General features: G+C 51.2%; 8 protein-coding genes across 8 annotated transcripts; 1 reads left to right on the top strand and 7 right to left on the bottom strand.

Moving 5' to 3' along the window:
• Nucleotides 1–102: 102 nt before the first annotated feature.
• On the bottom strand, nt 103–1194 carry N7511_005659 (threonine aldolase family protein; the record flags this gene model as incomplete). Its single annotated transcript, XM_057128036.1, has 1 exon — nt 103–1194. The coding sequence occupies one exon, from the start codon at nt 1192–1194 to the stop codon at nt 103–105; it is 1092 nt and encodes a 363-aa protein (XP_056984553.1).
• Nucleotides 1195–1986: 792 nt separating this feature from the next.
• On the bottom strand, nt 1987–3986 carry N7511_005658 (uncharacterized protein; the record flags this gene model as incomplete). The annotated part of the gene is made up of 3 exons (XM_057128035.1): nt 1987–3618; nt 3678–3842; nt 3900–3986. 3 exons carry the CDS (start codon nt 3984–3986, stop codon nt 1987–1989), a joined length of 1884 nt encoding a protein of 627 aa, XP_056984552.1.
• A 717-nt stretch (nt 3987–4703) lies between these two features.
• Nucleotides 4704–5356, bottom strand: N7511_005657 (GPI anchored serine-threonine rich protein; the record flags this gene model as incomplete). Its single annotated transcript, XM_057128034.1, has 3 exons — nt 4704–5010; nt 5087–5185; nt 5244–5356. The coding sequence occupies 3 exons, from the start codon at nt 5354–5356 to the stop codon at nt 4704–4706; spliced, it is 519 nt and encodes a 172-aa protein (XP_056984551.1).
• Nucleotides 5357–6884: 1528 nt separating this feature from the next.
• Nucleotides 6885–9438, bottom strand: N7511_005656 (uncharacterized protein; the record flags this gene model as incomplete). Its single annotated transcript, XM_057128033.1, has 4 exons — nt 6885–7467; nt 7534–7827; nt 7880–9304; nt 9347–9438. 4 exons carry the CDS (start codon nt 9436–9438, stop codon nt 6885–6887), a joined length of 2394 nt encoding a protein of 797 aa, XP_056984550.1.
• A 1088-nt stretch (nt 9439–10526) lies between these two features.
• Nucleotides 10527–11712, bottom strand: N7511_005655 (uncharacterized protein; the record flags this gene model as incomplete). Its single annotated transcript, XM_057128032.1, has 4 exons — nt 10527–10841; nt 10915–11038; nt 11089–11614; nt 11673–11712. 4 exons carry the CDS (start codon nt 11710–11712, stop codon nt 10527–10529), a joined length of 1005 nt encoding a protein of 334 aa, XP_056984549.1.
• Nucleotides 11713–12707: 995 nt separating this feature from the next.
• N7511_005654 (carbonic anhydrase) lies at nt 12708–13577 on the bottom strand (the record flags this gene model as incomplete). The annotated part of the gene is made up of 1 exon (XM_057128031.1): nt 12708–13577. One exon carries the CDS (start codon nt 13575–13577, stop codon nt 12708–12710), a length of 870 nt encoding a protein of 289 aa, XP_056984548.1.
• A 565-nt stretch (nt 13578–14142) lies between these two features.
• aarA (L-aminoadipate-semialdehyde dehydrogenase) lies at nt 14143–18514 on the bottom strand (the record flags this gene model as incomplete). Its single annotated transcript, XM_057128030.1, has 3 exons — nt 14143–14440; nt 14494–18095; nt 18146–18514. 3 exons carry the CDS (start codon nt 18512–18514, stop codon nt 14143–14145), a joined length of 4269 nt encoding a protein of 1422 aa, XP_056984547.1.
• Nucleotides 18515–19104: 590 nt separating this feature from the next.
• Nucleotides 19105–21199, top strand: N7511_005652 (uncharacterized protein; the record flags this gene model as incomplete). The annotated part of the gene is made up of 3 exons (XM_057128029.1): nt 19105–19109; nt 19324–21078; nt 21130–21199. 3 exons carry the CDS (start codon nt 19105–19107, stop codon nt 21197–21199), a joined length of 1830 nt encoding a protein of 609 aa, XP_056984546.1.
• Nucleotides 21200–21403: the final 204 nt, after the last annotated feature.

The raw sequence follows: 21403 nt of genomic DNA, 5'->3' as shown, positions 1-21403 counted from the left end.
CGAATCTGGCTAGGGCGATCAGGTGATCGGTCCCATCTATAAACTTTGACATTGAGAATTCGAGATGATCTTAACTTCGTCTTATATTATATATTAATGCGTCTATTCTAATGATTTGGTAGCCACAGTCCACTGCTGCACCCACGCATTGAACTTATCAATCTGCAGCTCATCCGTCGCCCAAGAGGTCACGAGACGAACGACCGCATTGCCATCATCAAGCTGCTCCCAGACATAAAAGCGGAATCTGTCCTGCAGTCTCCGAACTAGTTCCTGGGGCAGGATAACAAACACCTGATTTGTCTCCGTATCCGCAGCAAGCTTATATCCCAGATTCTCGAGATTAATAGAAATCTTCTGCGCCATCTCGTTGGCATGAGAAGCCAAAGTGAAGAACAAATCTGACTTGAATAGCTCCATGAACTGAACTCCCAAAATGCGTCCCTTGGCCAGCAAGGCACCATGCTGCTTGAGGTGGAAGACAAAGCCCTCCGCCAGATGTTGCTTGACGACGATTGCCTCTCCCATCAGCGCACCAGCTTTAGTTCCGCCGATCCAGAAGATATCCGTCATCTCGAAGATATCCCGCATGGTCAAGTCATTCTTAACAGAGCACAGTGCAGTTCCGATTCGAGCTCCGTCCATGAGAAGCAGGAGATTCGACTGCTTGCAAATAGCAGACAAGTTGCTCAGCTCGCGTTTCGTGTAAACAGTTCCGGTCTCGGAAGCATTGGAGATATAAAGAAGACGAGGCTTGGCCATGTGAGGGAAGAATTGATTTTGTTGAATAGCTTTCTGGAGGTTCGTGGGTGTCATCTTGCCATCCACGGCCGGAACGAGGATCAATTTGTGTCCAGTTGCCTCAATTGCACCGGCCTCTTTGCATGCAATGTGTCCCGACTCAAGGGTGATCACAGCCTCGTAGGGCCTTAAGCAGCTGGCGATTGAAATGAGGTTTGCGGATGTGCCACTGGGAACAAAGAAGATATCGGCTTCGTCTTCGGCACAGCCGATCTTGTTTCGGATCAATTGTCTAGCATTGTGGCTGTATTCATCTGTACCGTAGGTGGCTTGTTGTGTAGAGTTTGTTCGTAGAAGAGCTTCTAGGATTTGTGGGTGTGCTCCTTCGCTGTAGTCATCCATCAGGCTGTATGGAGGGCATGCCTCGTCTTGGCATAGGCTGGTTGAGGGCATGGTGGGTATCAAATGAGATTCAACTGAGAGTCAACTGAGCGTTAAATGAACAAAAAACACCACAATTGATAATTGGAATATAAGTTTCCAGCTTGGAATCACAGAAATCGCCACTGAGTCAGAGTGACCAAATATAAAGAATCTTCGGGAATAATTTTCTCGGGAATATTGCCACATTTATTCCCGAAACCCGATTGCTTGAATTCTTATCAAGTAACAACTGTGGGCCAGACACGAGGGGAATCTCTTTTGGGGTAAACGACCGTAGACCTGTCGTGCGGGGATGCTTTTTTTCACGCCTGTCAACGATTCGGAGATATTCCAGATCTGTTTGTGGGCCACCTTAGTACGCCGGAGGTTCTGGAACGACCAAAATAGACACCGGCCGACCTGGATTCCAAGTGAATTCCATTTGACAGGCTAATCATGAGCTATTTTATGACTCCTTATTCGCCTTGTGTCACAATTGACCCAGCACTGCCCGGATGGCCACATGTGTTGGAAGTATACAAGCATGTGGAGTGGGTGAATTTAGACTTGGCCAACCCCTGCTAGTGCGGGGAGCCTCACAGGGGTGATCTTTCCCGAGCGATTTATTTTATACCCGAGATACGGAGACCGCTATGTTGATCCAAATACAACGAAATTAACACGGCAATCATGAGCCAGTTCCCAGTCCTATATACACAGTGGGCAGATAGCCCCCCCCATCCCCAAAATGAGGCAATATGATATAAATACAATATACAAAACTCCCGCAAATAATGCAAACATGCCATGGGTGAGAAGAGATCAATCTTCATGATGGATAGACCGCAAATGCGCTTGCTCCTCGGCGTATCCATCTTCCATCTTGAGACGCTGGTAAAGTCGGACCCGCCAGCCACGAATGACCAGGTAGCTAGCCAGAACCCCGCAGAACAAGCAAAGAAGCAGAATAAACGCAAACAGACCACCGATGTTGCGGATGGCCTCGTAAGAGTGGTTGAGGACTTGGATGGTCTTTTGGGTTTGGGTGTCCATGGCATCGGAGGATGTACGGCCTGCCTCGTCCATGGCATTGTCGCCGCCGATCTTGTCGCTTGCTTGGTAGAGGATTGAGGGATCGTTGGGGCGGGGTGGACTTGATTTTCCCTTGTATCCGACGGAGTTCCAGCTCGGGTACTTGGTGCGATGGACCTCAGACTTCCCGAGGACCGTGCCGTTGACATCGACAGCCACGGCCGAGACCCAGTCGAGGTACCCTGCGGCGACGAACATGGTCTCAAAGTCGACTTTGGGAGTGGATCCGATAAGCACGGGGACGTGGAATTCTGATGCTTGTGCATAGAATTCCCATGTCGCGACATCTGTAGCTCCATTCCAGCTGACCCAGAACGAGGTTACCATGTTGGTCTCGTCGGTGCCAGACACCGCGGCCACCATATCTGGCGGGGTGTTGGGGCGACCAGTGAATTCAAACTTGTATCCTCGGTAGCTCGAGTAGCGGGAAGAAGTGAAGTTGGCTGTGAATAGGAGCTCTCCGTCGTCAGCGTGCTCCGAGATGTAGCCTCCCTTGCTCCAGCAGGTGAAGACGTTGCCATTCGGGAGCAATTGAGTGTTTCCACGCAGTCGAGAGAGTTCCTGATCGGGGCGGTTGTAGCGTCGAATCACACGTGCGGTCATTGGGTTCGCGCCGGTGTCCAATTCCACAAACATAGACGCGGACATGTTCTCCTCGTTGAATTCCTCATCGGAGGCGTTGTTCAAGAAGGAAATGATATGGTGTGTCCCATTTGACTCCACAAATTTCGCGTCATGCTGCTTGGAGAAGACAAAGTCTTGCTGGAAATTAGTATGCGCTCCACCCAGTCGCCACATAATGTCTCCATTGATGCCAGATATCATATATATGGTGTTGGTGAATCGCGCCGAGATCAAGTAATCACCCGCCTCGTTCTTATCAACCGAGTTGATGTGCACATAGTCCCAACCGGGGTGTGCTTCCGCTGGGGCGGTCGGGCTGTAATGCACACTCTCCAAGAGAGGAATCCGATTGAAAGAATCCCACCACTGGATCACCTCTGCCGTGTTCATGTCGAGCTCCGCAAATCCACCGCTCTCGAGCCAGGTAGGCTCACCGGGGCGGCCGTACTCCTCGAGGGTGATTTCGTGGGAGAGGTAGATGGAGACCAGTGCGGTCTTGCCATCGGGGCGAATGTTGAACTCGTGGATGTCGAAAATTCCCAGGTCGCGTCGCAGAGGAAGCTTCCGGTCCTGCTCATAGTCGTTCTTCAAAACAATTCCAAACCCAGAGTCCTCTCCTCCATCCCACGAGTGTTGCAACACCATGGAGAGGTGTGGGTCGGAGCCAAGACTGTTTGTGACCTTGAAATCGAAGACATTGCGATTGTCAAACTGTTGCGAGCCTGTCCAGACGAGGCGCTGTAGGATAATATAATTAGTACGTCAATCTGCGGCGCGAATGGTAAAAAGAAACGCACTCCTTCGTCATCGTAGATGTGTGGACCGATCTGGTATTGTTCGTACAAGCTGGTCGGTGGGTCGGGGTCGATATGTAGGTATGGCGAAACAAACCAGTACCCAGGACTGACGCGCTCGCGATTGTGGTAATGGATGTTGAATTTCACTGCCCTTACGTCGGGGAGCTGAAGTTGAACACGGTGTCAGCGGGGAGTCAAACAGTGGGATTCGCGACCACAAACCGTAACGAAAGAGAAGAGGTCATCACTGGAGTACTGTGCCAGCACAGTCTGGCATAGCCATACCAGTAAGACGCTGAAGTGCAGCATGTTTTTTTAAATGAGAGACAAGGTTCAGCATCAGGGAAGAAGGGAGACAAGGAAGCCCAGAGGCCTAGATGGGCAAGAGGCTTGCGGATCTGAGCATTCAGGGCTCTGGCGGCCGAGGGGCCAATGACGGGCATCACACGGTCAAACGCCAGTTCTCATTGGGCGCAATGACGTCTGGAAGGGGTTGAGACGGAGTTCTCTGGCTTCATGTTAATCTGGTGTGGACCCTTCTGTCAGAGGCCTCGTCAGCGTGCAGCCGATCACTGTGGAATTTGTTTCAGAGGTTAATTTCTGGGAAGACCCTCCGTTTCGTGGACCCTTCAACGGTCGCCTCCTTGGCCGTTATACTATGCTTCTCAATAGAAGACAATAAGTTATAACTAATGTCTCTCTTGATACTCCCTTAGCAACAAACACCAAACACCTTGGAATGTGGGCATGCAGAGTATCTCATCACGTGACCCGTGTCACTGGTTGAATATCAGGTGACGTGCAGGTCTATCTCCAGTATGAAGTTCACTGAAACACAGAATAACCATGTAATTGAGTCTATATGACAGTTAAATTGAAGCAGCTCCAAATTTAAGAGATAAAATCAACAACCCAGGAAACAAAAAAGAAGAATCTACCCAAATCCAAATTATCCACATCACATCTAACGCTATACTTCCATAATGCATGGTATATCTGGGATCAAACCAGGAAAGCCCGCAACCCTCAAAAAGCAACCCCAAGTCCAAATCCAACAAGAGCCAACCAAGTTCCAACCGGCTTACCGGCTGCAGCACCCTTGGATGTCGCCGCCTTCTCTTCACTCAAGGTCTTTGTCGGCTCACTGGTGCTCGTAGACTGGGCGGTCGTAGAGGCTTCTGTAGGCGTAGCCTCGACCGCATCCGGACTGGGTGTCGTCCATACATCATTTACGGTGGTGCGGCCCTTGTCGTATGCGTTCGCTGTGCGACAATCGTGTTCGCTGAGGAGTTCGGCGGAGACGCGGTCTTCGCCGACGCAGTCTGCGTAGCAGCTTTTCGGTATGTTAGTCTTTTGTTTTCTAGGAGAGCGGTGGAATGGAATATGCTGGTTGTGTTTGGTGTTCTTACCCGAAGATGTTGGCTGCGCCTGAACATTTGCAATCCCAGTCATCTTTGGTGCATTTGTCAAGGCCCTTTTGCATTATTGAGATGCATTTCTGGACAATCCTTGGTTTTGTCAGTGCATAGTTCACCTTTGGGATTTATTAGGCTATTCGATACTTACGGCACAGCGGTGCATTGCTCATTGCCGCTTGGAGATGTGATTGTGGCGCTCTGCGCTGCGACGAGGGCGGTTGATGCCAGCACCATGAACAGGCTGGTCGTAATGAAACGCATTGTAACGATAGGTATAGGTGAACTTGGAGCCAATTCTGGGAGATTTGGAAGAGTTAGCTCTCAATGGGATGAATTCATCAAGTGTTCAAGGATTTAAGTCTAATAGAGGAATTGTCTCGATAATATAGGACAGCTGAGCCCCCAAACCAGAGCTCAACGGTTACATTGCCTTTCAGAATAATCTGATCCTTGGATAGTCCTCTCAACTTTCCAAGGTTCTAACTGATCTGTGTCTATTCCCGGTGCATGTGTAGTACCTGGACAGGTGGGTCTTGGATCCCACATGGAGATCTACTTGAACTATTCCGGGGTCCACTAGATCAGGGGTATCTAGAGCTTAGGTTCGATCTATGGTCTGAGTATCACCTGCCGTTCACACTTGAGATGCTAAGTCTGTTGAGTTAGACGAGTTCGAAGAGGGTTTGGTCCGTTAAGATCCATGACCCCCCAACCATGGCAGATTGCCAATTGTCAAACCCCCCTAGAATCACCCCACCACCAAGACCAACAAGACCAAATGCAACCAATGACCCCATTTCCTGATCAAAGTCACGTATAAGTGGTAACGGGAGTAGATAACGAGGCACTCCGACATCATGGCCGGGTCCAAGGTCACATTCCAGTCAATACAGTTACATTCCTCGGTCAACGGAGCTGCTTCCGTCAACCAATGGCACAACATTTAATCCCGTCTTGGGAATATTATGGATCTCTCCTGTGCTGCTTATCTTGATTTTCTTGATGTTCCCCTTTCTTGTTCTAGATCCTGTACCGGGGTTTGGGTTGGGTACCTGCAACATGGTCCGTCTCTGGACTCGGGAGGGATTACACCACGGTTTGACCTGGGAGGTGGAAGAAATAGCTTGTTACAATGCGATTGCTTTTCTTTGTTCTTGACAAGGTATTGTGGTCGGACGCCAGGGCAAGCTTTGTGGCGTGGTTTTGGTGGCTTGGATTGCCCGGTCTGTGGCACAACCTCCGAGCTTTGACTTACAGTACCTTATTGAGTCAATTTTTGTGGACATACAGTAGCTAGTCAAGGGCAAGACCGGCAGTAGTAAAAAAACCAATCATGTCCCAACTGTCGCTCAGATTTGAGATTGGGTAACAAATATATATTCGGGGTAGTCGAGTGTATCTTTTCCCAGCCTCTCTCTCTTTGTTAGAAAGCAACCATATTGGAAAATCCAAAACCCCAGAGATGAACTAAGATATGCTCATCAATCTGCAACGGGGGCCATGGTGATGAAGTGTTGAATTAATTTAGACGAAACCCAGAGCCAGCGTACCCGTTCATACATTGTGTTCGGCGTAATTTGGCATCACTTTTCAACCTGTTCCCCAATTTCCTCGCAGGATTCATATTCAACACCGTCAAAGTATTCAAAGACCAAAGAATAAAATAATAGAGCAACAGTCATGGTATTCGTGTCTATATATACAGCAGGTCAAATAACCCCAACCCTATTATCGTACAATACACATCCACCAAAAAATAAAACAAGATGCACAAGCAGCAGTGAACCACTCACTCCTCCTCCTCATCCTCATAATTCCACAACTTCTTCCGTTCAGTAACCCACCAAAGCCCCACCTTCTCAGCCTTAATAACCCAATCCACAGCCTCAGCCCCAAACTTCGAATAAACCTCCGCAGTCAGACCACCCATAGACCAAGCCGTCGCAGGATGCAACTCCAACGGATCCTTCTCTAGATCCGTGAACCGATACTCGAAGTCGTTGTTCAGCGGCAAGTTCAACCGCCACGGCACAGCAGCCGACCCGACACTAAGCATGGTCCCGCCGGCATTGATGACGCCCATGTTCCATGCTTCGCGGCCGTTGTGGGAGGTGCGGTAGGGGCGGATTAGGGACTGGCCTTCGTATTCGTTGATTAGGTCTTGGGCGATTGTCGTGTCCAATTCGTTCAGGGAGGATGTTGTTATTAGGAGATCGAGGATTGTGGGTAGGATGGACATTGCGCTGCCGTTGACGTTGATGTGTAGGCGTGGTAGGAGGGGGTGGTGGAATAGGAGTGGGACGCGGAAGTTCGAAATGTGCGGGTTTTGATAGGTTCCTGTTACCGGGCTGTCTTCTCGGAAGGCTTGGCCACTGTTTTGGGTGTTAAATATTGTTTTTGTGGGTTAGAGGAGGTGTTGGGGCTAGGTATTGACTTACTGGTCTCCCACGAAGACAGTCAGAGTTTCGTTTGCGATGCCGGCATCGGCGAGCATGCCCATTAGTTCTTCTAGCCAGGCGTCGACGAAACTGTTTGCGTTGAGGAAATCGTCCATTGCTTCGTGCTGTGAATGGTGCTTGTCTCCGAAGTACTTTTCGCGGCGGTATCCTTCAGGTGTTCCCCAGGGGTGGTGGGTGGTACTAGTGAAATGGGACAGGAATAGCCTCTTGTTTTGAGACAGAGTTTCGTTGATCATGTCTTTGATATAAGGACTGACTTCGGTTTCGGCGTAACTGGACAGCGTTAGTACAGACAAGGTAGCAAGATCACGGAAATACGACGTACCCGAAGTAATTAATCTTCTCCATATCCTCGTGGTAGTATTTCGCAGTGGTGGGATCGATATCCTCAGAGTATAGGGACTGGTTGAAACCAAGCAAGTCCATGAGTTCAGTTTGGTCCTGGAACTCTCCAGTAACCGACTGCGCGTAGAGTGTTTGCCATTCCCGCTCACGGGGGTCATTGGTGGAATTTCCAGAGCGAGATGTGGCATTCTTGCGCTGGTTGAATAGATCCAAGATGTGCATTAGACACGGTTGATATGGAATGATATCATTCTCATGCATAAAGTCCACAGGTAGGGGACCAAGACCGCAGTAGTTGACAAGACGGGATTTGGCGCTGAGACTGCTTCCAGACAGGATTCCATTAAAGCTGATACCTCCACGTTCCGTATCTACTCCCTTGGATTGACCGAATCCGGATTCTTCTCCCGTGAGTATTTCTGCAAATGGAGTAATCAAAGACAGCTTGTCATGCAAGTCATCGAGATCTTCATCCGAGTGGATGTCATGGGTCTCACGGATTTGTTCATAAAGATGAGAGTCGGTCTTGAGGGGGAAGAGGTCTTTCCGGCCGCTTTCCAAAAACACAAAGACAATGTGGTTGATCGGGATGGCATGATCCTTCAAGGCCTCCTGCAAAGGATCAAGCGGATCCAGATCGAGGTTGCTAATCCGCATGGGATCCTGGCTGGGGTTATAGAAGTATTCTCGTGGCCCCATCGTCTTATTTGAATGGCCACGATCGCCTCTCTGGGATAGCTGGGTTCGAGATTTATCCGTAACTCCAGTCATGTTGGCTTCTGGATTGACAATCCATCTCTCGAACGCAAGAGGCAAGGGACCCTGCGCCCAAGCAGGTTTATTATTGCCATAACCTCGATTAGCATCATCACTCATGACCGGCGCCCATCCTTTATAATGGCCATTGGCAGGCTCGTGAAACTCTGGAGCCAACAATTCCGGCAGAGGAAACGAGTCGACATTAATCCGACGGGCACGAGAGCCTTCGCCAAGCATGACAAAGGGAAGAGCCCCAGTCATATGATTGAAGGGTATGGCCGGTCGAACGATCCATAGTCCAAAAGTCACACCACATCCAATAAGCGTCCAAAAGCGTGATCTGTTGTAGTATAAACTTCTCAAATCCGAAGGCCCAGACTGTTGCTCCAACGGTGTCTTCGTATCTCCTCTGATATTCAACAAGGCACACAGCCACCGACTCATCACATTCCAAATTCCTTGAGCTGAAAGCCACGACGCAATGCCGATGACAGTCGCGGCGGCAACCATAGTCGCCATGCCACTCAAGATCAACTTCATTCCCTGGCGACTGGCACCCACGGAGCGGGCCGCATCCCACCGAATCTCGCTTCCGGTTGAAGAATAGAAGCTAATTTGGGATGCCGTTGCTACAAGATCCGTCAATCTGGAAGCTATCGGTCAGCAAGACGGCAGTTGGAGATCGGACCGAAAGAGGAAGGGTAAACGAACGCGAGAATGGCGGAGATCACCACGGCAGCCACCGACCACCGACCGGAGGTTGTATACAGTAGTAGCCATACTAAGCCAAACAGACAGACTTCTTCGATAAAGAAAGTAGGGAAATATAAGGCGAGCAGATATAGGGGTAGCGAGCGATGTTGGTATATGTGCAATAATTTGGAACAGAGACCCGACAGCACCAACACGGCCAATATTATGCGCTGGGGATGGTGAAAACGAGCGGAAATCATACTGGTCTGCCACTGACCAACATCGGGGACTGTTCGCAAGCCTCTAGGAAGGGAATCGAGAGAAAACGAAAAGGAGAAAAAGTCAGAGCGTGAGACTGAGAATTTGACTGCTCGCGTGCTCCACAGGCGATCGGAGTTGTGACAGGGCGCCACATCTGTATAATTGTTTCTATTCTCAAGCGCATCGGAGGGCCAGAGGGCCAGAGCGGGACAAGACAAGACCAATCCGAGCGTTTAGGGGGGGGTTGTGTACACTCCATTGCCATCGGATGGGTGATCCTGATCGGCCCCAGCCTTATGGGCACAAGACCAGGCTGAGATGCATTATTCAGGGGCCATGTAAAATTGCGGCGGAGTGGATTCGCGGAGCCTCTCGGATACTGGAACAGACCCCTGTTGCAGGTCTGGGGGCCAATACGATTGGAGTTGAGGGAACCGCTTGGCTTGTTGGGGGCTATCAGCTGTGACTGTGATTGGTCTGGTCCATCTGCCTAGTGTGTCTCGCGGTTGGGCTTCCATTGGTGGTCTTGGCTGGGAGCTTGGGGCTCGTTTTCGTAACGTATTCGGGTAACGGGGGAAGATGCGAGACATGACATGGGTTGAGATTGAGATCTATCTAAGTTAAGTTATACGGTATACATGTACTGTATACGTTGAGGTTGGAATCAAAGTTGGAAATAAGGTGACAGGGTTTAGGGTCTACCCGAAGTTCCCACAAAACGGATGATCAGGGAAGTAGGGCTGCCCTATCCAAGACATTCCAGAAAAGGATTACTGTATACGCGCCAAGTCTGTAGACTGTTGCCTAACATTGATGATTTCAAACTGTCTGAATAGCAAGAGCATAAGAATAGAGACATAATGTCATAACTTTCATAACCATAAAACCCGAAATCCCCCACTACCCACCATTCCCTATCGAGGTAGCTCTCTCAAGGTCAGCACAGTCTGAATATGACTATACTGAAGATCCTCATCCTGGGCCCGCGCAAGCAACCCCGCAGTTTTGATAACATTCTTAATCTGGCGACCGTTCAACACGACCTCGGCCACCTGATCAAGTTGCTCATCAGTGAAAGCACCAGTCGGAGCCGACCGAACCAGGAATTGGGCCCAGATATGCCGGCGAGATTTCGAATCGAGGTCTTTGTACTGAAGCGAGAGATGAATGCGAGATTCAAAGGCCGGGTCGATGTTATCGGCACGGTTAGTTGTTAGGAAGAGGATGCCCTAAAGAGAGAGCGATCAAATTAGTATCAACCGTCCATGTTCCCTTTCGGTGGGTTAGTCTGAGCAGACTGACCTCGTAGTATTCAAGCATACGCAGAAAGATTGAAACAAGCCCATTCCGCTCAAGATCCGTAGCATCACGCGCCTGCATAAACACATCCGCTTCATCAAGGAGCAAGACTGCCCCGTCACCTTCTCTTCGGAGACCCGGTCATTCCAGACCCGGCAGACTGCGGGCCCTTCGTACGCCTTGTAGTGGTACCCCATGTGCTCCTCCCAGCGTTTCCCACGCGCAACAAGCATGGGCCAGATAGCATCCTTGTCTTTGTGGTGTTTTAGCGGGCAAATTGGCAAAAGGATAGTCGGCACAGTGCCGGTGAACTTATTGACAACGAACTTGTCACTCGCGAAGCCAAATGCAGACCCGTTGTATTCCACGTATTTGACGCTGGCTGTCCATCCGCTTTGTGAAAGAGAGAGCATGGAGAACTGATATGCGCGCAGGGACCCGCCGCGCGAGGAGACCACCACGTCTTCTGGCTCCATGATTGTCCAGAGGAGGTCAAAAGTGATGACGCCGTTGGCGAGGAGGTCGTTCATGCGGTCGATGATATCTTTCAGCTCCTCGTTCATGACTCTGTAGAAGAGATCGGCGTGGGCTTTGGTTGTGGGGTCTGGCTCTTCATCGCGCGCTTTGGTGATGTCGTTCCAGCGATGGACGATTTGTTGGAAGGGGGCTTCGAGTTCGAGACGCTCCAGGCTTGTTGTCACGCCTGGGTAGTTTGCTAGAGCTTTGCCTATGAACGTTTTCAAGGGCTCGCTTTGGATCACGACGGAGTGGACTTAGAGGCTTTTGCGTCCGTCGTAGCATTTGGTTTTGCGAAATAGCAGGACGTATTGTGATGATTCGGAATCTTCGGCTGGTTCAGGTAGATCTTCTAAGATTTCTTTGCTCCATGAGAGTTTGTCGTTTTCGTCGGGATTAGTTTGGTATAGATTTTGTACGTCGCAGATTGTCTCGACTGATTCATACTAAACTGATGATTCTTGGCTCTCTGTCTCGAAGTCATCTTCATTTGAATCATATGCGACCGCTATTTTGGGGCTTTCGATGACTTGAATCGAGGTGGAAGATGGAAGAATGAACCGGCAAGAACAGAGACCGGGAATGGATGGACAGATAGGCGAGGAACAGACTTTGATACCAGGTGAGAGTGAGAGGCAAGAACACACCGATATGATGAGGTCTCCAGCTCCAATTATTCCTCTTAGTTGTCAAATGTGATCAAGTTTCCATGGACAGACCGAGAGGTAGAAGAAGGATGCTGGATTCTTGTACAGTATCTATAACGTGAGCTTATGTAGCTCCATGGAAGTCAAAGAAAACCCTTTCCAATGCACCTCATTTGAATCTAGACTGATATACAAAGGCAGACGTTGCGTGTGCCTATGCGGGGAGTGAACGGAGCCAAGACAAGCACAACTGAAGCTATGATGAAGCGACGAGGCGACAAAACTGAAATCTCCAGGTGAAAGTCCAACAGAGCCTCAACCAACATAGCCTCCAAATGAGCAAAAAGAAGAATTCGCGTTTCACATTGAGTAACTCCAGTGTTGGGGGGCCACTAACTAAGAGCAGAATGTGGTCGACCGTGTGATCCACACATCATGCCATACGTTGGAGAGGTTTGACCTCCCCCGTCTCTTTTTCGTTTCTTTTTATCTTTTCTTCTTCTTCTTTGTGGAATCTTTCATGAAATCGTCATTTTGCACTAGTGCTATATAGTTCAAACTATGTTGCTTCTCACTTGATATTGTTTCCTTAGGTCTCGACCAAGGCCAAGCTCGATCCCAAGCCCGTCACGCTTACTCGGTCTTGAAAGCGGTCAAACGAGCCCTGATCACCTCCTCCGAATCCTCCGTGTCCAGCTCGCTGAGAACGCCGGAACCAACGTCGTAAATCAGTCCGTGGAGCTGGAGTCCACGCTCCTGAATGGCGTTCAGAACAACACCCTTCTGCTTGACAATGTTCAATCCCTCGCGGACATTCAGCTCGGCCAGCTTCATGGCAGCCTCTTCGGGAGACAGGGTCTGCAGCAGCTCGAGGTTGCGCTCGCGCAGCTGACGGAGGGGCAACAGCCAGGGATCCAAGATTCCGAGGTTCTTGTTGCCCATGGCGGCCGCGACACCACCGCAAGCAGTGTGTCCACACACAATGACGTGCTGCACACGCAGGTACTGCACGGCATATTCGATGGCGGCGGCCGAACTGAGATCACCAGGGTGAAGGACGTTGGCGATGTTGCGGTGCACGAACACATCGCCGGGCTTCAGGCCCAAGAAAGTGGTCTCGGGGCAACGAGAGTCGGAACATCCAATCCACAGAATCTGGGGAGTTTGACCGGTCGCAAGGGTTGGGAAGAGATCGGGGAACTCGCGCGCGGTCTGAGCTGCCCACTCCTTGTTGTTGCGCAGCGCTGTTGCGTACCGATCTAGGGGTTCCCCATCGTCAGTGTGAGTCTTGGCATTGGGGGTGTTCGCGCTGGGCGTGTCTGCACTGCTGTTGTGATTGGCACATTGGAGGGTGGTGGAGGTCGAAAAGGGGACGGTGCGAGACGGGAATTTCATCGGGGCGACTCGCAAGCGAGTCTTGAGCACGTAACTCGATGAGTCACTTGCTACCCCCGCTGCGCGTGCAAGGAACCCGGTTTGCCCGGTAAGCCTCGCGAAAGCCATGAAGCAAAGAGGAAGAGTGAGAAGAGAGGGGTGGGATGTGACGAGTCGCGAGTGTTCGCGGGGAAGAGGCGCCGTGGGAGAGAGGGAGTGAATAGGGAGGACAACAGATCCCAACAACCGTCACTTCTCACCGAGGCTCAACGGATTGATTGAGAGGCCCTGGATTGACTCGGGAACAGGAAAGAAGTTGCGGGAAAAATGGATGGGGAGGTGAAGAAGTTTGCCAAGAACGACGCCAAAATCAGAGATTCACGCTCACGTACCTTCAGAAGTCATGATGTAGAATGTGAAGAAGAAAAAGAGAATAAAGTAGAGGAGAGATCTAGCGAAGTCTATATAAATACCGAAAAGACACGAGGGGCAGCCGGTGTGGAGTGAGCAAAACGTTGAGTCCCGAAGGAGAGAGCGGGAAGATCGGCGAACCGGCAGTTTTTACGTGAACTATAACGCAGGGTCAAGCCATAAGCGTCTCTCATTCGCTTCTTTTAAATACAAAATAGAAATGTAACCACATGAGAATCATAATGCTTCAAAACAGATATAAACAACGATTTTGGTTTTATTTTCAGGCGGCACTGCCACGGCCACCAATGCTCTGCAACGTCTTGCGCTGTTCCTCGCTGAGTTGGGCAGTAGGCAGAGGACGGGCTCCAGCAAGAGTAGGCGCGGGGAGGAAGCCAGTCTGCACCAAGTATGATGCATACAGGCCGACCAATTCCTCGGTTACACCCGCTCCGGCGGATGCATCAATGCCAGACCAAGCTGCATCAGCAGATAGGGCAGCAGCCGCGTTCTTGTCATCCAGCTCAGGAGCCTTAGTGTTGGAGGGGAGGTCAGCAGTGACGAAGTGGTAGAGGGGCATGCTGGAAAATGAATTAGTATGGGTCAATGGGAATTATTCGGATGGATAGCTTACAGGGCATGCTGGGAGTCCTTGTCATTGTGTTGGCCGTCATTGACATATTGCTCGAGGGAGGTTGACCAAGGAACGTAGTCGACTTGAGGAACATTGTATCCGTAGAGTTCGAGCGCACCAAGGAATTGGTTGAAACGCAGGCGGGGGTGTCCAGTAACGTGGGCAACGTTGACAGCCTCGCGAGGCGGGTTGAAAGCAGTGGCGATAACAATACGGGCCACATGATCGACGGGGACCATGTTGACCGTGTTGTGGATGTTGGGACGGGCATTCAGCTGGATACAGCCCTTGAGCATTCGGATAAGGAAATCATCAGTGTTGGTGGTACCAGTCACCGAGTCGCCCAGAACGTATCCAGAACGGATGATTGTGCCTCTGAGACCTCTGCGACCAGCCTCACGAACGAGGTGTTCGCCAGCCCACTTGCTCTGACCGTAACCTGTTCCAAGGCCGACGCTACTGCCCTCCATGTCGTCCTCTTCACTGATACCATTGCCACCAGCAGCGATGATACGTTCAGATTCATGGACGAAGTGGTCCTTGTCCAGGGCACTAGTGGAACTGACAAATGCGAGTTGCTTGGCCTTTCCACTGCCGCACAGCTTCAGGGCATCAATGGTACCCAACACGTTGGCAGGACGGAGGGTGGTGTAGGGGTAAACCCAGTGGACAAGAGCACCGTTGTGGATCACAGCATCGACACGGGTAGTGAGATCATCCCAAACAGCCTGGGTGAGGCCGAATTGGGGAGTTCCGAGGTCACCACACAGAGCCTGAAGTCTAGCAGTCCAGGCCTCATCCCAGAAGCCATATGCGCGGCAAGTGGAACGGAGACGCTCGAGAGCCTGCTCCTCGCTCTTAGCACGAACAAGCGCAACGACCTTGGTGACAGGCTCCTTGCGGGTAAGAAGGTCGCGGAGAATGTGCGCACCCAGGAAGCCAGTGGCACCAGTGAGGAACACTGTAGGTTCGGTGGCAAGCATGGAGTCGGTGCGGACAGGGAAGGACTGGGGCAGCTCGTTCACAAGCTGGCGGGCGTCCTTGGAGTACTCATCATCAGGCAGGTTGGCTGCCTCCACCGCTCCGGCAATAGTCTTGTCATCGCTGGTGGCGAATGACTCAAGAGCCAGCAGGCGATCAATTTCACCGGCAAAGCCCTTGAGGGTTGGGCTACGGAAGATAGCGTTCATGCTAATATCGATTCCGCGCCACTTACGACGAAGGTCGAAGAACATTTGCTGGGCCACAATACTGTGACCACCGATGTCGAAGAACGAGTCATCCGCTCCGATCATGCGAGCCGTCACATTAGGAATGAGCTTGGCCCAGATTTGAGCCAAAGCCAGCTCGGTCTCAGAAAGGGCCTGCATGGCAGAGGAACGCCGACGGGGCGCAGCAGCGCTCAGCTCAGCGGTATCGGGGAACGGAAGTGCGGGCTTGTCAATCTTTCCGTTGGGGTTCAGAGGCATACGCTTGAGGGGAATAATGACGGTGGGCACGGCGTATGTGGGGAGCTTGCTGCGAAGATGCTCACGGGCATCATCACGAAGAGGACGGAAGCGACGCAGCAGGCCGACCATACCCTCAGCAGAATCATCGTCCTGGAGACCCTTGCTCTCGAGCCAAGAAGCCCACTTGCTCATATCAGGAACAAAGTAGCTGACCAATGTAGGCTCTTCAAACTTGTCTCGTCGCACCAGGGTAACGTTCTCACGAACCAGAGGGTGGCGAGAAAGGTGAGTGTCAATCTCGCCAAGCTCAATACGGAAACCACGAATTTTGACCTGGTCATCAGCACGACCAGAGCATTCAACATCACCAGTGGGAGTGTAACGACCCAGGTCACCACTGCGGTACAAGCGATCCCGAGGACCGACGTAGAACTCGCGCCAAGGCTCGTTCTGAGACTCAGCCTTGTCTTGTTCAATCCAAACCTCAGGCTTGACAAACCAGTTGGTAAGGAATTTCTTCGCGTTCAGATCGACGGAGCCAAGGTAGCCCTCAGCAAGACCCGCAGCACGAACATAGATCTCACCGACTTCGCCAACAGCACAGATACGGCTTGGGTCAAAGCGGTTAACAACAAGCATCTGAACGTCCAGCATGCCACGGCCAGCAGGGATGACATCCTTCATGGTATCCAAATAACCTTCGTGGCTAGAGTAGCTAGGGATTTCAAAGTAACTGACGGCACGCTGGGTCTCAGTCGTTCCATACATGTTAACAATGTTCACGTTGGGTGCGAGACCCTGGAGCGAGCGACAGTCACGCTTGATCAGGACATCACCAACGAAGAAAGCGTGGTGGAGAGCAGGGAACTGAGCAGAAGCACCGCCAACAAGGATTTGACCCATGGCAGGGGTAAGGTGAGTGATAGTAGCACCATATTTCTGCATCCACTCGGCGAGCTTCTCATTCTGGATGTCCTCGCGAGCAGGTACCAAAAGCTGAGCACCAAGGAACAACGGAGTGAAGATATCTCTCTGGATGGGATCGTGGGCAATACCACTGAGCATGGTAAACTTCTCATCGGGGGTGAGCTTGAAAGTTTCGGACATCCAAGGGAAGTAGTAGGCCAGGGAGAAGTGACGGCCACGGACACCCTTTGGTCGGCCTTCGGAGCCAGAGGTGAAGGACAGTGTAGGGGTAGAATCGGGGCCAACAACGACGCCGACGGGCTTAGACTTCAGGGCAACTTCATTGGCGAAGACATCCTGGCCATTGACGGACCCACCGGCAAGGGTTCCATCGTCGAGCAAAGCAAGAGCAGGGATCTCTGTGCGGAGCTCCAAGTTCTCGTTAATGAAAGTGCGGACAATGTCCGAAAGCTCGCCTGCATCAACAGTAGCCTTGGCAATGTTCACCAAAGCGCGAGGACGGGCAACGTCGAGGTAGATGTTCTGGCGCTCTGGTGGGTAGGCAGGATCGATGACGGAAAATGTCGCACCGGCCTTCAAGATACCCATAACAGCAACGACGAGGTCAACACCACGATAAGCGTAAACCATAACAACCTCGCCCTTTTGAACACCAGATTGCACAAGGTGGTGACCCAGAATGTTAGAGGCCTCATTGATCTGGCGGTAGGTGAACTCGCGGTGAGGAGAGGTTGTGGATTGCGTTTCCACCACACAGAGTTTCTCGGGGTGCTTCTCAGCATTGGCGGAGAAAATGTCGTGAATGGCACCACGGAACTTGGACCAGTTCAGGTTAGAAGTAGGGTCGGGCAAAAGCGCGCGTTGGTCCTCGGTCATCAAGTCGATACGTCCGATAGCCTCCTCGGGGTTGGCGGCAGCATTGCGGGCGATTCCTGCGAGCTGCTTCAGAATGAACGCAATGCGAGCACTCGAGAAGAGACGCTGGTTGTAGTATGCACCCAGCTCGACCTCGGGGGCCGAACCATCAGACAGGTTACCTGGGGCAACATTGACCAACAAATCCGTAGTCTCGAAGGTGTTCGCAGGGTAATCTTGAGAAGCGGCAGGCGCGTCGTATGCGGCGAATCGGAATAGAATGGGAGTGCGTTCTGACTTGGATTTCTCCTGCATATATGTGCGAAGGCTACCCAAGGGAACGATCTGGGAGCTACCTTCCTTGAATGCCTATGGAGCTATTAGCCGCATATTCAAAACTTACTTGCAGTTGTACATACCTTATCTACTTTAGTGTAGAGCTGAACAAAGGTCTCCGAGGCATCAATGGGCACTCGGACAACGAAAGGTCGACCATCTTCCTCCGAGCTTGTCCCCACAGCGATGTCCTCATCACCTGTCAAACGGGCCACCAAAATAACAAAGGCAGTCAAGAACACGGTGAAGCCGGATGACGATCCGGACAACTTTTGGAGGTGCAATTGAGTCTCCTTGGGGAGACGAAGAGACTCAAAGGCTTCGATAGCTCTCTTACTATCGGGCTTTTGAGTATCGGGATAGTCACGAGTCAATGGAGAGACAGTCAGGTTGGTTAACCTTTGTGCCCATGTCTCCAGGCGGTCCTGCAACGAGGCCGTTCCCACAGCCATGATTGCAGTATGTCAAGATAGTTGGAGATTGAAAAAGACAGGATGAGTCAAATTACCCCCCCCATATCCGAGGGGTGAAAAGTCCGATTTCGCTGCGATCACCGCGGATTCAGGCGTTGATTGGTTGGAATTGTTCCCCCAGTAAATTAGATGATTCACCGCCTTCGTTAACATGGAGTATATCTCTATTCGATGCATATATAGTTTGGATTATAGAGAAAAGAGACGGATAGAGTAGTGTAGAATTAGTGATCTGTTTTCGCCTGACTGTTATGGTCTTGATATGTGTTGGAGGTAGCAGGTGCAATCATTACATATTGGTCGTATACGCTCTAGAAATCTTTCGGATACAATCAACTAGCCTCTGTGTTTATATTAACATCAAGCAAGAGATCAAACCAGAAATCCCAAGCTGCAAATATTGCCTACTCCTTCCGCACATCATCACATATAGTTCTTTCAAAGTTGCAGCCTTGGAGTTTATACTTGGTGACGTGAGCTCCGTAACTTTGACATTGCTGAGTCATCTCACAGCCTCAGGCCTCAAAGAAAGTCATCCCATCGCTCAGTCTCCCGTGGACCTGCAGTCGATGTTGTGAGAGCTTCCTTGGACACTAAATATACGGTGCAGGAACAGCTCCGCCCTACCCTCCGCATTCGAATTGAATCGTGCTCAGTTGGCCGAATCTCATCGTCATCACTGCCAAGCCTCGACTGATTGGCTCCGATCCCGTTCAAGGTGGACTCTCAGGAGTAGCCTCGCGGTCCCTGACGTGTTTTCTTCCAATTCTTAACAGACCTTGATACAGGTCTGTTGGTGTGAATGCGGAAAAGATGATTCCTCATCGGAGTACGGCTTTATTGTCCGTCATAGTTTTTGTGGCACTTTTGCTTTTCATTTTCTCGTCATCCCCGGTCCCTGATGCCACCGCCGAGGAAGAGGTCACAGGCGCAGCGAAGTTTGTGCCCAGACCGAAACTCCCGTCATTAAGCAACTTCCACCTGCCTTCTTTCCGCGCTCCTTCGCACGAGCAACCCGAGGAACAGAATAACAGTACCCACGGCGAGTCGAAGTGGTACAGCACCCTGGAATGGCTGAACCCATTCTCTTCCGCCATCACCTTGGATGAGAATCGCTCCGTCCTCCCCCCGCTGCGCGAGCGCCGACCAATTTACACCTACTACAATACAAAATTCAACCCAAATAAGGCCAATGGGAAGGATCTTAAGGATCTGCAGAATGCCGACGCGGAATTGCTTCTCGCATGGCGCCGGGCGTGGTTCGCGCAAGGATTCCGGCCCGTGGTGTTGACCCCAGGAGATGCGATGAAGAATCCGAACTATGAGCTCGTTCAGAGGATGAAGCTTGCGCCTAAGGTTGAGAATGAGGTGTTTGGCTGGCTTGCTTGGGGACATATGGGCACCGGAATGCTCGCGGATTTCCACTGCTTCCCCATGGCGCGATATGATGATCCCATGCTGTCGTACCTTCGCCGAGGCAGTATGCCGGAGGTGATTACACGGTTTGAAAAAGTCAAAAATGCGCTTTACTCGGCAGAGAAGTCGCAGATCGATGAGGCTGTCGAGGCCGCAGTTAAGAAGCTGGAGGACAAGACCCCGTCCTTTGTGGATTTGATTGCTCCAGAGCTCTTCAAGGTCGAACAACCCAACTCTTTGGCTTTCTACAAATCGGCGGCCATTACATCGCATTATTCAAGCGTGCATGAGAAGATGGGTCAGAACCCTGCTGCTGGTCAACTAGCCTTGGTGCAGCTGATTAACTCCCATCTGCACAACACCTTCCAGAACTCCTTCCCAGCGGGGTTGGCTGTGTTGAAACCTTTCCCTCAGCACACTACTGCCTTGGTGGAACCTGCCCTCCGCTTGGCCAAGGCTCTCATTCAGTGCCCCGAGTCACCGATTCCCGAATCTTGTCCCCCTAACCTTCCTGATTGTCGCTCTTGTCACTCGGCTAAGTCGCCCATGCGTATCAGCCAGCCTCCGACCTACAAAAACACCACATTCCTCTTTACCATCGGCACCCTCCCACACCCGTACACTCTGGTCAGCTTGCAAAAGAAGTCGGACGTGATCACAACACCAGAGATTCGCCGGGAAACTGAACGTGACGCTTGGTTGTCTGAGGTGACCAAGGAGGACCTTGGTCCGGAATTAGGTGCTTCCTACCGGGGAGTCGTCTTCAAGCAGGTTGTCGCAGGTGAAGATGCCGTCGGCACTTCCTTGTGGATGACCGTGGAATCTCTCCCCGCGGAAGCTGGCCAGACCTTGCCCTCCGAACTTCTCGATGAGTTTGAATGGCAATTTGGATTCAAGATTCCCCGCGAAGGCAAGATTGATCCTGCCACCGAGAATGACCAGCACAGTGCGAAGAGCGCGCAGGACCGGACACCAAGCGAGCAAGGAGTTGGCATCGAATATGAGCTGATTCAGAAGGCCCGGGATACGATCAAAGACAAGGAAACCAACCGTATCAATATCAAGGATGTTGTCGAGGCTTGGAACCTTGCAGACACCGAGGTCTGGCGCTTCGTTAAGGCTTACCGGTGAGTTGACTACATCTACTTCTCATATCAACCTACTAATCAAATCTATAGGGCCCGAAGCGTTGTTGAGCGTCAGAAGTGGGAGGAGGAAGAGAAACCTTTTGCTGGCTCGCGAACATGACCACGTTATATGTATTCTTGCATATTCTTTTTTTTGGGGGTTGGCGCAAAGGATATATAGAAATTTCACCAATTTTGTGACAATAATACTCAGTGCACCTGGCGAAGTGGAGGCGCAAAGTAATCAGAGCACGATGATAGGGCGCCAAGCCGGAGGGGCAATCGGACAGTGGCGATCCCCGCAAGATAAGGAAGTCGGGGTGGA

The sequence above is a fragment of the Penicillium nucicola genome (assembly GCF_028828085.1).
Source record: "Penicillium nucicola strain IBT 29836 chromosome Unknown utg000005l, whole genome shotgun sequence".
Lineage (NCBI taxonomy): Eukaryota > Fungi > Ascomycota > Eurotiomycetes > Eurotiales > Aspergillaceae > Penicillium > Penicillium nucicola.
The sequence above is the reverse complement of the archived record's forward strand: the minus strand, read 5'-3'. Positions and strand labels throughout refer to the sequence as shown.